General features: G+C 35.6%; 1 protein-coding gene across 2 annotated transcripts in view; it reads right to left on the bottom strand.

Moving 5' to 3' along the window:
- LOC133629952 (rhophilin-2-like) overlaps positions 1 to 11,859 on the bottom strand; it is a 76,233-nt gene extending 64,374 nt beyond the window's left edge. For both annotated transcript variants that reach the window (XM_062021113.1, XM_062021106.1), the window contains exon 1: positions 11,700 to 11,859. In XM_062021113.1, coding sequence (XP_061877097.1) covers positions 11,700 to 11,765 — 66 coding nt within the window. In that variant the 5' untranslated portion in view covers positions 11,766 to 11,859. The remainder of the gene's footprint in view (positions 1 to 11,699) is intronic.
- Positions 11,860 to 16,780: the final 4,921 nt, after the last annotated feature.

The raw sequence follows: 16,780 nt of genomic DNA on the forward strand, positions 1-16,780 counted from the left end.
GTCAGTGAACGCATCACGAACACAACAAATTTAGGGAAGGACAGGTCGGTGAACGCATCACGAACACAACTTATTTAGGGAGGGAGTGGTCAGTGAACGCATCATGTACACAACTTATCTGGGGAGGGAGTGGTCAGTCAATGCATCATGGACACAACGTATTTAGGGAGGGAGTGGTCAGTGAACGCATCATGAACACAACATATTTAGGGAGAGATGGGTCAGTGAACGCATCACAAACAACTTTTTTGGGAGGGAGTGGTCAGTGAACGCATCACGAACACGACTTATTTAGGGAGGGACGGGGTCGCTGAACGCATCACGAACACAACTTATTTAGGGAGGGAGTGGTCAGTGAACGCATCATGTAAACAATTGATCTGGGGAGGGAGTGGTCAGTAAACGCATCATGTACACAATTTATCTGGGGAGGGAGTGGTCAGTGAACGCATCATGTACACAATTTATCTGGGGAGGGAGTGGTCAGTGAACGCATCACAAACACAATTTATTTAGGAAAGGAGTGGTCAGTGAACGCATCACGAACACAACTTATTTAGGGAGCTACGGGTCAGTGAACGCATCACGAACACAACTTATTTAGGGAAAGACGGGTCAGTGAACGCATCACGGACACAACTTATTTAGGGAGGGGGTGGTCAGTGAACGCATCATGAACACAACTTATTTAGGGAGGGAGTGGTCAGTGAACGCATCACAAACACAATTTATTTAGGAAGGGAGTGGTCAGTGAACGCATCACGAACACAACTTATTTAGGGAGCTACGGGTCAGTGAACGCATCACGAACACAACTTATTTAGGGAAAGACGGGTCAGTGAACGCATCATGGACAACTTATTAAGGGAGGGAGTGGTCAGTGAACGCATCACAAACACAATTTATTTAGGAAGGCTGTGGTCAGTGAACGCATCACGAACACAACTTATTTAGGGAGCTACGGGTCAGTGAACGCATCACGAACACAACTTATTTAGGGAAAGACGGGTCAGTGAACACATCACGAACACAACTTATTTAGGGAAAGACGGGTCAGTGAACGCATCACGAACACAACTTATTTAGGGAAAGATGGGTCAGTGAACGCATCATGGACACAACTTATTTAGGGAGGGACGGGTCAGTGAACGCATCACAAACACAACTTATTTAGGGAAAGATGGGTCAGTGAACGCATCATGGACACAACTTATTTAGGGAGGGAGTGGCCAGTGAACGCATCATGTACACAATTTATCTGGGAAGGGAGTGGTCAGTGAACGCATCACAAACACAACTTATTTAGGAAGGGAGTGGTCAGTGAACACATCACGAACACAACTTATTTAGGGAGCGACGGGTCAGTGAACGCATCACAAACAACTTTTTGGGAGGGAGTGGTCAGTGAACGCATCACGAACACAAAAAATTTAGGGAAGGATGGGTCGGTGAACGCATCACGAGCACAACTTATTTAGGGAAGGAAGGGTCAGTGAACACATCATGGACACAACTTATTTAGGGAGGGAGTGGTCAGTAAACGCATCATGTACACAATTTATCTGGGGAGGGAGTGGTCAGTGAACGCATCACAAACACAATTTATTTAGGAAGGGAGTGGTCAGTGAACGCATCACGAACACAACTTATTTAGGGAGCTACGGGTCAGTGAACGCATCACAAACAACTTATTTAGGGAAAGACGGGTCAGTGAACGCATCATGGACAACTTATTTAGGGAGGGAGTGGTCAGTGAACGCATCACAAACAACTTATCTGGGGAGGGAGTGGTCAGTGAACTCATCACGAACACAACTTATTGCGGGAGGGACGGGTCAGTGAACGCATCACGAACACAACTTATTTAGGGAGGACAAGTCAGTAAATGCATCATGAACACAACTTATTTAGGGAGGATGGGTCAGTAAATGCATCATGAACACAACTTATTGCGGGAGGGACGGGTCAGTGAACGCATCACGAACACAACTTATTTGGGGAGGGAGTAGTCAGTGAACGCAGCACGGACACAACTTATTTGGGGAGGGACGGGTCAGTGAACGCATCACGAACACAACTTATTTGGGGATGGAGTGGTCAGTGATGTTGGAACCGTGACATCACGGTCTTCTAACGAGGTCAGAACCGTGACATCACGGTCTTCTAACGAGGTCAGAACGGTGACATCACGGTCTTCTAACGAGGTCAGAACGGTGACATCACGGTCTTCTAACGAGCTCAGAACCGTGACATCACGGTCTTCTAACGAGGTCAGAACCGTGACATCACGGTCTTCTAACGAGCTCAGAACCGTGACATCACGGTCTTCTAACGAGGTCAGAACCGTGACATCACTATCTTCTAACGAGGTCAGAACCGTGACATCACGGTCTTCTAACGAGGTCAGAACCGTGACATCACGGTCTTCTAACGAGGTCAGAACCGTGACATCACTATCTTCTAACGAGGTCAGAACCGTGACATCACTATCTTCTAACGAGGTCAGAACCGTGACATCACGGTCTTCTAACGAGGTCAGAACCGTGACATCACGGTCTTCTAACGAGGTCAGAACCGTGACATCACTATCTTCTAACGAGGTCAGAACCGTGACATCACTATCTTCTAACGAGGTCAGAACCGTGACATCACGGTCTTCTAACGAGGTGAGAACCGTCAGAATCGTGACGTCATAATGAGGTCATACTACAAGCCCCCTACTGGCACGCTCCCAAAGTGCATACTTTCTCCCAAAGAATTGGTGGCAAGCACAAAGCGTGTGAATGACTCTGCGTTCTGGACTCACCCCGACCCAGTTATGAAAGACAGAACCAGCAGCACCAAGCAAACTGCTGCTTCATTTCCCACACAAATTAACACACACAAAAAAAGTGTGTTTTGCTTCTACTGTGTGTAGCAAGCACACACACATGTTGTCAATTACTGTGTGTGTGTGTGTGTGTGTGTGTGTGTGTGTGTGTGTGTGTGTGTGTGTGTGTGTGTGTGTGTGTGTGTGTGTGTGTGTGTGTGTGTGTGTGTGTGTGTGTGCTTCTGAGGGCCAGCAACTACGTCAGCCGCCCACCGCCTGGGATGAGAAAAACTGAGGATTTGGCTGTTTTGTGGTGCCATCTTTCCATCTGAGAGGAGAAGCAGGAGTAGGAGAGGAGAAGAAGGAGGAGGAGAGATGAAGAAGGAGTAGGAGAGGAGAAGAAGGAGGAGGAGAGATGAAGAAGGAGTAGGAGAGGAGAAGAAGAGAAGAGAAACGGCAGGAGTAGGAGAGGAGAAGAAGAGAAGAGAACAGGCAGGAGTAGGAGAGGAGAAGAAGAGAAGAGAACAGGCAGGAGTAGGAGAGGAGAAGAAGAGAACAGGCAGGAGTAGGAGAGGAGAAGAAGAGAAGAGAACAGGCAGGAGTAGGAGAGGAGAAGAAGAGAAGAGAACAGGCAGGAGTAGGAGAGGAGAAGAAGAGAAGAGAACAGGCAGGAGTAGGAGAGGAGAAGAAGAGAAGAGAACAGGCAGGAGTAGGAGAGGAGAAGAAGAGAAGAGAACCGGCAGGAGTAGGAGAGGAGAAGAAGAGAAGAGAACAGGCAGGAGTAGGAGAGGAGAAGAAGAGAAGAGAACAGGCAGGAGTAGGAGAGGAGAAGAAGAGAAGAGAACCAGCAGGAGGACACTGAAGTTGGTCAATCAGTGAGAACGTGTGAGAGCAAAGAGCAGCTTGGCTTTAATGTTTGACCAACATGTTGTTTTTTAACCCGACTAACCACTTTTACACCAATCACACATTTCAGTCTGTATATACGTATATATATATATATATATATATATATATATATATATATATATATATATATATATATATATATATATATATATATATATATATATATATATATATATATATATATATACATACACACTACTGTTCAAAAGTTTGAGGTCACCCAAACCATTTAGTGGAATAGCCTTCATTTCTAAGAACAAGAATAGACTGTCGAGTTTCAGATGAAAGTTCTCTTTTTCTGGCCATTTTGAGCGTTTAATTGACCCCACAAATGTGATGCTCCAGAAACTCAACCTGCTCAAAGGAAGGTCAGTTTTGTAGCTTCTGTAACGAGCTAAAGTGTTTTCAGATGTGTGAACATGATTGCACAAGGGTTTTCTAATCATCAATTTGCCTTCTGAGCCAATGAGCAAACACATTGTACCATTAGAACACTGGAGTGATAGTTGCTGGAAATGGGCCTCTAGACACCTATGTAGATATTGCACCAAAAAGCAGACATTTGCAGCTAGAATAGTCATTTACCACATTAGCAATGTATAGAGTGTATTTCTTTCTTATCCTATCTAATCTAATTTTAAAATATCCATTCATTTAATCTATCCTATCTAAACTAATCTATCCTTCCATCATATCTAATCTAAACTAACCTCACCTAACCTTAACATATCCATCAATTGAATCTAATATAATCTAATCTAATATCATCTAAACAAGTCAGACGTAACCTAGCTAATCCAACTTCTAGTTCAGCGTTTTTCTAAAGTAACAAGCGATGCTGCCATCTAGAGGATGGGAGTGGTGTTGCTAGGCTACGATGAAGCGTCGACTGTCTGGGCTGGACAAAGTGGCAAAGGGACAAGCTCTATTGCCCCCTACGGGACTGGAGGGGAACGTCACTGAGCAAGTTCGCTGCTAAGCTACCACGGCACTACCGCGGCAGCCAGAGTGCATCCATGTGGTGTTTCTTTACAACGTGACATCGCCACCTGCTGGCCTGGCGTGCGCGCCACCTCGCCAACTGCTGCAAAATGCTGCTGGCGTGCGAAAAAGCACAAGAATCCCGTTTTTTGCCGTGTTGTTGTTGTGTCAACGGGCACATGCACCGGGAGAACAATAGTTTTGTGTCGGCACAGCGGAGTCAAAGAAAAGCGGGTGGCATAAAAGCGTGTGTGCCAGGCTGAGAGGCTGCGGCGCACACAGGAAGCTCGCATCCGGACAGCGTTCCCAGGGGGACAGAGTGGGTGGACACACACAAAAGGATTTATCGGGATGAAGCAACACAACATGATGGCCTGTGACAACAACACCCGCCCCTTCACTTTCTTTTTCTCTGACACGCTGCCATCAGAAGAATTCAAGCTGACCAAAAGTGACTTATCTTTGTTTTCTTCTGCAGACGAAGCAGCAACAACAACAACAATACTTCAACTATTTAGTGATCAAAACACGCAATTGTAGCTCAGACCTACTTCCTGTTCCCGTCTACAGCGCTGAGCCTTCTGGGTAATCTAGTAAAAAAACATTCACTTCCTAGTTTATTTTCATATAGTTATTCATTCATAGACAATTAATAACATATTTTCATTGTTAGAGATGTTGAAGTATAATGATAATATTTCATCGTCAGTGAAACACACACTAATATTCTAGAAGAACAGTCAATGAGACACACAATAATATTCTAGAAGAACAGTCAGTGAAACACACACTAATTTTGTAGAAGAACAGTCAGTGAAACACACACTAATATTCTAGAAGAACAGTCAATGAGACACACACTAATTTTCTAGGAGAACAGTCAGTGAAACACACTAATATTCTAGAAGAACAGTCAATGACACACACTAATTTTCTAGGAGAACAGTCAGTAAACACACACTAATATTCTAGAAGAACAGTCAGTGAAACACACACTAATATTCTAGAAGAACAGTCGCTGAGACACACGCTAATATTCTAGAAGAACAGTCAGTGAGACACACTAATATTCTAGAAGAACAGTCAGTGAAACACACACTAATATTCTAGAAGAACAGTCGGTGAGACACACGCTAATATTCTAGAAGAACAGTCAGTGAGACACACTAATATTCTAGAAGAACAGTCAGTGAAACACACATTAATATTATAAAATAACTGTCAGTGAAACACACACTAATATTCTAGAAGAATAGTCAGTGATACACACACTAATGTTCTAGAAAAACTGTCAGTCAAACACACACTAATGTTCTAGAAGAGTCAGTGAAACACACACTAATGTTCTAGAAGAACAGTCAGTGAAACACACACTAATATTCTAGAACAGTCAGTGAAACACACACTAACATTCTCGAAGAACAGTTAGTGAAACACACACTAATATTCTAGAAGAACAGTCAGTGAAACATACACTAATATTCTAGAAGAACAGTCAGTGAAACATACCCTAATATTCTAGAAGAACAGTTAGTGAAACACACTAATATTCTAGAAGAACAGTCAGTGAGACACACACTAATATTCTAGAAGAACTGTCAGTGAAACACACACTAATATTCTAGAAGAACAGTCGGTGAGACACACGCTAATATTCTAGAAGAACAGTCAGTGAGACACACTAATATTCTAGAAGAACAGTCAGTGAAACACACACTAATATTCTAGAAGAACAGTCGGTGAGACACACGCTAATATTCTAGAAGAACAGTCAGTGAGACACACTAATATTCTAGAAGAACAGTCAGTGAAACACACATTAATATTATAAAATAACTGTCAGTGAAACACACACTAATATTCTAGAAGAATAGTCAGTGATACACACACTAATGTTCTAGAAAAACTGTCAGTCAAACACACACTAATGTTCTAGAAGAGTCAGTGAAACACACACTAATGTTCTAGAAGAACAGTCAGTGAAACACACACTAATATTCTAGAACAACAGTCAGTGAAACACACACTAATATTCTCGAAGAACAGTTAGTGAAACACACACTAATATTCTAGAAGAACAGTCAGTGAAACATACACTAATATTCTAGAAGAACAGTCAGTGAAACATACCCTAATATTCTAGAAGAACAGTTAGTGAAACACACTAATATTCTAGAAGAACAGTCAGTGAGACACACACTAATATTCTAGAAGAACAGTCAGTGAAACACACACTAATATTCTAGAAGAACAGTCGGTGAGACACACGCTAATATTCTAGAAGAACAGTCAGTGAGACACACTAATATTCTAGAAGAACAGTCAGTGAAACACACACTAATATTCTAGAAGAACAGTCGGTGAGACACACGCTAATATTCTAGAAGAACAGTCAGTGAGACACACTAATATTCTAGAAGAACAGTCAGTGAAACACACATTAATATTATAAAATAACTGTCAGTGAAACACACACTAATATTCTAGAAGAATAGTCAGTGATACACACACTAATGTTCTAGAAAAACTGTCAGTCAAACACACACTAATGTTCTAGAAGAGTCAGTGAAACACACACTAATGTTCTAGAAGAACAGTCAGTGAAACACACACTAATATTCTAGAACAACAGTCAGTGAAACACACACTAATATTCTCGAAGAACAGTTAGTGAAACACACACTAATATTCTAGAAGAACAGTCAGTGAAACACACACTAATATTCTAGAAGAACAGTTAGTGAAACACACTAATATTCTAGAAGAACAGTTAGTGAAACACACTAATAATCTAGAAGAACAGTCAGTGAAACACACACTAATATTCTAGAAGAACAGTTAGTGAAACACACTAATATTGTAGTCTCTCATTTAGCAATAAAATGAGCGCTATGGATGGCTTGCAACAGTTCATAAATGCTCTTAACGTGCGAGGCTAAATGTTTTCAAGTGTAAAACATACACGGAGAATGTGAGCTGACAATAAGGAAGCCTTTGGTGTGGTTTCTTTCTGCAATTATAATTAATCATTGATATCATTAGTTATAATGAATTAGAGGAGTGTGTTAATTGGACAATAATGAGCTCCAAGTATGTGCTTCTCGTGTCTACTGTTAAGTTATGTGTGCTATAAAACCTGTAAAATGTCGAAACATCATTTTGTTTTTCAAATGTTGCTGAAATCCTGTAACTTTTTGAGGTTAAGTAAAAATACAATGAACACTTAAAACATTAACAACATCATTAAATCACAAGTTGATTCAATGCAATTGAAACATAAATAAAAATATATCAATAACTATGTATAAATATAACAAATATGTACAAAATAAATAAATAAAATATGATTGGAAAAAAATAGGTACAAATATGATGAGGAAACATTGAACTGAAACAAAAATAAATAATAAATTTAAAAAAAGAGAAAACCAACCCAAACAGCTTGAATGACGGCCATGTAAAGCCAAACAACGACTTCCTTTAGCAACAATAAAGATTGCAAAAAAAACACACCTGAGCCCGAACAATCCTGCTTTTATGCAGGAGAAATGCTGGAATGCATTAGTGTAAAGTAATGTTAGTACTTAGTGTACTCGTACTCTCTCTTGTCACCAAGCACGATATGAGCATGACGCGTGTACCTAATGAAGTGTCCCGTACGCAAGTGTGTGAGTCATTGCTTCTTTGAAGAAAAAGGGTTGGACCTGCTTGAGTCATCCAGCAGCCAGAAATACTTTGGAAGTTCTGAATGAAACCCAGAGTCATCTTATCAGGTGAGGTCATAGGTCACACTGAGCTAAAAGGAGCATCACAATAGTAGATGAAGAGCAGCAGGTTGGAAGAATAAAGATAGCTTTGCTCGTTTCAGGGATGAGTTTTGCGGGTGTTAGTCTGACAGGTGTGACACTAACATTCTAGAAGAACAGTCAGTGAAACACACACTAATATTCTAGAAGAACAGTCAGTGAAACACACACTAATATTCTAGAAGAACAGTCAGTGAAACACACACTAATATTCTAGAAGAACAGTCAGTGAAACACACACTAATATTCTAGAAGAACAGTCAGTGAAACACACACTAATATTCTAGAAGAACAGTCAGTGAAACACACACTAATATTCTAGAAGAACAGTCAGTGAAACACACACTAATATTCTAGAAGAACAGTCCGTGAAACACACACTAATATTCTAGAAGAACAGTCAGTGAAACACACACTAATATTCTAGAAGAACAGTCAGTGAAACACACACTAATATTCTAGAAGAACAGTCAGTGAAACACACACTACTATTCTAGAAGAACAGTCAGTGAAACACACACTACTATTCTAGAAGAACAGTCAGTGAAACACACAATGTTCTAGAAGAACAGTCAGTGAAACACACACTAATATTCTAGAAAAAACAGTCAGTGAAACACACACTAGTATTCTAGAAAAACAGTCAGTGAAACACACAATATTCTAGAAGAACAGTCAATGAAACACACACTAATATTCTAGAAGAACAGTCAGTGAAACACACACTAATATTCTAGAAAAAACAGTCAGTGAAACACACTAATATTCTAGAAGAACAGTCAGTGAGACACACTAATATTCTAAAAGAACAGTCAGTGAAACACACATTAATATTATAAAATAACTGTCAGTGAAACACACACTAATATTTTAGAAGAATAGTCAGTGATACACACACTAATGTTCTAGAAAAACTGTCAGTCAAACACACTAATGTTCTAGAAAAACTGTCAGTCAAACACACACTAATGTTCTAGAAGAGTCAGTGAAACACACACTAATATTCTAGAAGATCAGTCAGTGAAACACACACTAATATTCTAGAAGAACAGTCTATGAAACACACACTAATATTCTAGAAGAACAATCAGTGAAACACACACTAATATTCTAGAAGAACAGTCAGTGAAACACACACTAATATTCTAGAAGAACAGTCAGTGAAACACACACTAATATTCTAGAAGAACAGTCAGTGAAACACACTAATATTCTAGAAGAACAGTCAGTGAAACACACACTAATATTCTAGAAGAACAGTCAGTGAAACACACACTAATATTCTAGAAGAACAGTCAGTGAAACACACACTAATATTCTAGAAGAACAGTCTGTGAAACACACACTAATATTCTAGAAAAATGGTCCCCACACAGCTAGAAATGGAATTTCAATGCACTTCCCGTTTCCTGTGAATCACGACACACATCCCTTGGATATCAGATAAAAGTAAAACACTCCTATCAGCTGGTGCAAGAAAAACACACACACTGACACACACACACGCACACACACACACACACACTACAACTTGTGTTATTTAATAAGACAACTACGAACACAAGCTAATGTTTGTAGCTGGAGTTGGAGCAACTGGACGATGATGGTCCCTGAACGCACCACGTCACATATATAGTAAGGGCAGCCTCACAATTTGTTTTTATTCAACGTAAACCAAGTCAACTACATTGATTGTTGACAAACACACACACACACAATACAGATTGTGTTATTTAATAAGACAACTACAAACACAAGCTAATGTTTGTAGCTGGAGCAACTGGACGAGGATGGTCCCTGAACGCACCACGTCACATATATAGTAAGGGCGGCCTCACAATTTGTTTTTATTCAACGTAAATCAAGTCAACTACACTGATTGTTGACAAACACACACACACACAAAATACAGATTGTGTTATTTAATAAGACAACTACGAACACAAGCTAATGTTTTTAGCTGCAGTTGGAGCAACTGGACGAGGATGGTCCCTGAACGCACCACGTCACATATATAGTAAGGGCAGCCTCACAATTTGTTTTTATTCAACGTAAATCAAGTCAACTACATTGATTGTTGACACACACACACACACAAACACACTACAACTTGTGTTATTTAATAAGACAACTACGAACACAAGCTAATGTTTTTAGCTGGAGTTGGAGCAACTGGACGATGATGGTCCCTGAACGCACCACGTCACATATATAGTAAGGGCAGCCTCACAATTTGTTTTTATTCAACGTAAACCAAGTCAACTACACTGATTGTTGACAAACACACACACACACAAAATACAGATTGTGTTATTTAATAAGACAACTACGAACACAAGCTAATGTTTGTAGCTGGAGCAACTGGACGAGGATGGTCCCTGAACGCACCACGTCACATATATAGTAAGGGCGGCCTCACAATTTGTTTTTATTCAACGTAAATCAAGTCAACTACGCTGATTGTTGACAAACACACACACACACAAAATACAGATTGTGTTATTTAATAAGACAACTACGAACACAAGCTAATGTTTGTAGCTGGAGCAACTGGACGAGGATGGTCCCTGAACGCACCACGTCACATATATAGTAAGGGCAGCCTCACAATTTGTTTTTATTCAACGTAAATCAAGTCAACTACATTGATTGTTGACACACACACACACACACACAAACACACTACAACTTGTGTTATTTAATAAGACAACTACGAACACAAGCTAATGTTTTTAGCTGGAGTTGGAGCAACTGGACGATGATGGTCCCTGAACGCACCACGTCACATATATAGTAAGGGCAGCCTCACAATTTGTTTTTATTCAACGTAAACCAAGTCAACTACACTGATTGTTGACAAACACACACACACACACACACACACACACACACACACACACACACACACACACACAAAATACAGATTGTGTTATTTAATAAGACAACTACGAACACAAGCTAATGTTTGTAGCTGGAGTTGGAGCAACTGGACGATGACGGTCCCTGAACGCAGCAAGTGTCATGTAAAGTCTCACTAAAGCGATTATTTTGGACATAAACATCAACAAAAGTCGACTTCATTGATTGTTTGCAAACAAACGAGCGAGCAGCTGAGCTTGACGTCGTCAAGACGCGAGGAAACACGGACGTGATTGAAATGGCAGAAAGAGAGGGAAAAAAAAAAAAAAAGTCACCTTTCTGAAATGGTTTCCGTCTCTTCGCGCGTCCTGGAGGTTGTTGTGTAAAAGCGTCTCCGCCATGTTGGATCAAACAAAGATGGAGAAAAGGAAAAGTCGAAGTCAAACTTCCCGACAGGTGAGTTCTGGCTCACCTTCCGACCAAATGCTCCGAACTCGCCCGCATCACACACGACCTTTGCTTCGTAAGCCACGCCCACGGCGACACAAGCCGCGCCCCCTGTTTAAACCACGCCCACTGTCGATGACGCACACAAGCACCTTTTTGTCCTCCTCTGACTAAAATGACTCTAAATGGCAGCTAAAAAAACTTTTTAATGAACTTAAACTATTTTAAAAATTCATCTTAGTCACCTATTAAGAACATTGTGTTATTTGATGATGTCATCATTCGCTTTGTACGTTTTTAAAGCGCACAAAACTGCCTGCTGCTTGTTATTTAAAAAAAAACTGCAAAATTGTTGAGAAATACAGCAAAATATACAGAAAAAGTAGATTTTTGATTATTATTAGATTTTTATTTTTAATGCTAATAGTCCTTAAGGATCACCGTCAAGTTATGCAACTAAACAAAAAAAGATTTGAAAACAAAAAAATGTATTTGAAATTTATAAAAAATATTTTCACACAGAAAACATTTTGGTTGTACATTTTTTGTTGTTGTCGTTGTTGTTACAATTTTTTGGGGGGTTACGACAATTTGTAATCAAAACAATCATTTAAAAAAAAAGATATTTGCAACTAAAACAAATATTTATATCTGTATTATGTATTTTTATTATATTTTGCCCACAAATTACATTTGTAGCCAAGAAAAAAATTACAAAAATACATTTTGTAGCCAAAATAAATATTTGTGACCAAAACAAATATGTGTTACCAAATAATATAATTTGTAACCTCAAAAGGAAAATTAAAAATTACAAACAAAAAAATTGCAAACAAAGAAATAGATTTTAAATTTACAAAAAATATTTTCATACAAAAAATATTTTTGGTTGTATTTTTTTTTTTTTTTTTGGTTACGACAATTTGTAATAACAAATATTTATTCAAAAAAAAGATATTTGCAACAAAAACAAATATATGACAAAAAATACATTTGTAACCAAAAAGAGAGATTTGTAATCAAAATAAATATTTGTGACCAAAACAAATATTTATTACCAAAAAATATAATTAGTAACCTCAAAAAGAAAATTAAAAACAAAAGATTTGCAAACAGAAAAAAAATGATTTTAAATATTTATATCTGTATTATGTATTTATATTATATTTTACCCCAAAATTACATTTGTAACTAAGAAAAAAATTACAAAAGTACATTTGAAACCAAAATAAATATTTGTGACCAAAACAAATATGTGTTACCAAAGAATATCATTTGTAACCTCAAAAGGAAAATCAAAAATTACAAACAAAAGAATTGCAAACAAAGAAATAGATTTTAAATTTACAAAAAATATTTTCATACAAAAAATATTTTTGGTTGTATTTTTTTTTTTTTTTTTGGGTTACGACAATTTGTAATAACAAATATTTATTCAAAAAAAAAAAAGATATTTGCAACAAAAACAAATACATGACAAAAAATACATTTGTAACCAAAAAGTGAGATTTGTAATCAAAATAAATATTTGTGACCAAAACAAATATTTATTACCAAAAAATATAATTAGTAACCTCAAAAAGAAAATTAAAAACAAAAGATTTGCAAACAGAAAAAAAATGATTTTAAATATGTATATCTGTATTATGTATTTATATTATATTTTACCCCAAAATTACATTTGTAACCAAGAAAAAAATTACAAAAGTACATTTGAAACCAAAATAAATATTTGTGACCAAAACAAATATGTGTTACCAAAGAATATCATTTGTAACCTCAAAAGGAAAATCAAAAATTACAAACAAAAGATTTGCAAACAAAGAAATCGATTTTAAATTTACAAAAAATATTTTCATACAAAAAATATTTTTGGTTGTATTTTTTTTTTTTTTTTTTGGTTACGACAATTTGTAATAACAAATATTTATTCAAAAAAAAAAGATATTTGCAACAAAAACAAATACATGACAAAAAATACATTTGTAACCAAAAAGTGAGATTTGTAATCAAAATAAATATTTGTGACCAAAACAAATATTTATTACCAAAAAATATAATTAGTAACCTCAAAAAGAAAATTAAAAACAAAAGATTTGCAAACAGAAAAAAAATGATTTTAAATATTTATATCTGTATTATGTATTTATATTATATTTTACCCCAAAATTACATTTGTAACCAAGAAAAAAATTACAAAAGTACATTTGAAACCAAAATAAATATTTGTGACCAAAACAAATATGTGTTACCAAAGAATATCATTTGTAACCTCAAAAGGAAAATCAAAAATTACAAACAAAAGATTTGCAAACAAAGAAATCGATTTTAAATTTACAAAAAATATATTCATACAAAAAATATTTTTGGTTGTATTTTTTATTTTATTTTTTGGTTACGACAATTTGTAATAACAAATATTTATTAAAAAAAAAAGATATTTGCAACAAAAACACATATATGACAAAAATACATTTGTAACCAAAAAGAGAGATTTGTAATCAAAACAAATATTTTTGACCAAAACAAATATTTATTACCAAAAAATATAATTAGTAACCTCAAAAAGAAAATTAAAAACAAAAGATTTGCAAACAAAAAAAATGATTTTAAATATTGATATCTTTATTATGTATTTATATTATATTTTACCCCAAAATTACATTTGTAACCAAGAAAAAAATTACAAAAATACATTTGAAACCAAAATAAATATTTGTGACCAAAGCAAATATATATTACCAAAAAATATAATTTGTAACCTCAAAAAGAAAATAAAATGTTTATATGAGTTATTTTTATGTAACTAAACAACAAAAGATTTGCAAACAAAAAGATTGATTTAAAATTTACAAAAAATATTTTCATACAAAAAAACATTTTTGGTTGTAAATCTTTTTTTTTTGGTTATGACAATTTGTAATAACAAATATTTATTCAAAAAATATATATTTACAACAAAAACAAATATTTATATTTGTATCATATTTATATTATATAAATATATGACAAAAAATAAATTTGTAATCAAAAGAGAGATTTGTAACCAGAATAAATATTTGTGATCGAAACAAATATTTACTACCAAAAAAATATAATTTGTAACCTCAAAAAGAAAATTGCAAACAAAAGATTTGCAAACCAAAAAAAAAATATTTTAAATTTATAAAAAATATTTTCATACAAAGAACATTTTGGTTTCAATTTATTAATTTTTTTGTAGTTACACTTGTTTTTTTTTGTTACGGCAATTTGTAAACAAAACAAATATGTATTTAAAAAAAACATATTTGCAACAAAAACTAATATTTATATTTATATTATATATTTATATGACGAAAAATACATTTGTAACCAAAACAGAGATTTGTAACCAAAATAAATATTTGTAACCAAAACAAATATTTATTACCCAACAATATAATTTTTAAACTCAAAAAGAAAATTACAAACAAAATATTTGCAACCAAACTTTTATTTTTCACTTTCAAATCTGCTTTTTTTATTGTTTGCATGTATTTATTCTTATTTTTGGCTGCAATTTTTATTTATTTTTACTCACTTATAATAGCCACACACATGATAACAAACACAATCCAACAAGTACATTTACTAGCCTCTAAAATGTACCAGAAGTATAAAAGTCATTCTAAAAAATGGGGAATTTGCGGAATACTAGTCTTAACTAAAAATATTGACTGCGCATGTCACTAAGATTTCAAATTGCAAAAGAAATGCAATAAATAATTATTTGTGCCACACGACATAACATTGAAGCATTGTTTAAAAATAAGAATAAGTGCTGCAAAATGATTAATATTCTTGGAAACATAATAGAAGCAAACAAACAAGCAAAAGTTGTTTTTCATGTTTTAAAAAGCAAATGAATTCCCTTTTTTTGTACTCTATATATAAACTACTATGATATATTGATGTTTTCTTTGATTTGTGGTATGAGATCATTGCTTTACCTTGACATGTGTGTGTGTTTGTGTAGTTTTAGTGTAGACTTAACACAACAGGACAACGAGTGGAAACTTGTGGATTTAAAAGGTCAGACAACATCTGGCTAGTCTAAAAAAACACACTTCCTGTGTGTGTGTGTGTGTGTGTGTGTGTGTGTGTGTGTGTGTGTGTGTGTGTGTGTGTGTGTGTGTGTGTGTGTGTGTGTGTGTGTGTGTGTGTGTGTGTGTGTGTGTGTGTGTGTGTGTGTGTGTGTGTGTGTAGGACAAATGTGCTTCAAATGTGCTTCAATCAGCTGGTCGAGTATTGATGTTGAGCATTTCCACTTGTAGGATGAAAGTTTGTTATTGTACAACATTTTGACACACAGGAAGTGCCAATGTTTTGTTTTTGTTTTTTTGTTTTTTTTTCAGTTTTGACAACTTTCGAGGTTTTCTAAAAAAAAAAAAAAGTTTGTTATTGTACATTTTGACACACAGGAAGTGCCAATGTTTTTTTATTTATTTATTTATTTTCAGTTTTGACAACTTTCGAGGTTTTCTAAAAAAAAATAAAAAGTTTGTTATTGTACAACATTTTGACACACAGGAAGTGCCAATGTTTTTTTATTATTTTATTTTTTTCAGTTTTGACAACTTTCGAGGTTTTCTAAAAAAAAAAAAAAGTTTGTTATTGTACAACATTTTAACACACAGGAAGTGCCAATGTTTTGTTTTTTTTTGTTTTTTTTCAGTTTTGACAACTGTTAAGGTTATCTAAAAAAAAAAAAAAGTTTGTTATTGTACATTTTGACACACAGGAAGTGCCAATGTTTTTTTTTAATTTTTTTTCAGTTTTGACAACTTTCGAGGTTTTCTAAAAAAAAAAAAAGTTTGTTATTGTACATTTTGACACACAGGAAGTGCTAATGTTTTTTTTAATTTTTTTTCAGTTTTGACAACTTTCGAGGTTTTCTAAAAAAAATAAAAAGTTTGTTATTGTACAACATTTTGACACACAGGAAGTG

Source organism: Entelurus aequoreus, linkage group LG02, assembly GCF_033978785.1.
Source record: "Entelurus aequoreus isolate RoL-2023_Sb linkage group LG02, RoL_Eaeq_v1.1, whole genome shotgun sequence".
NCBI classification, from domain to species: domain Eukaryota; kingdom Metazoa; phylum Chordata; class Actinopteri; order Syngnathiformes; family Syngnathidae; genus Entelurus; species Entelurus aequoreus.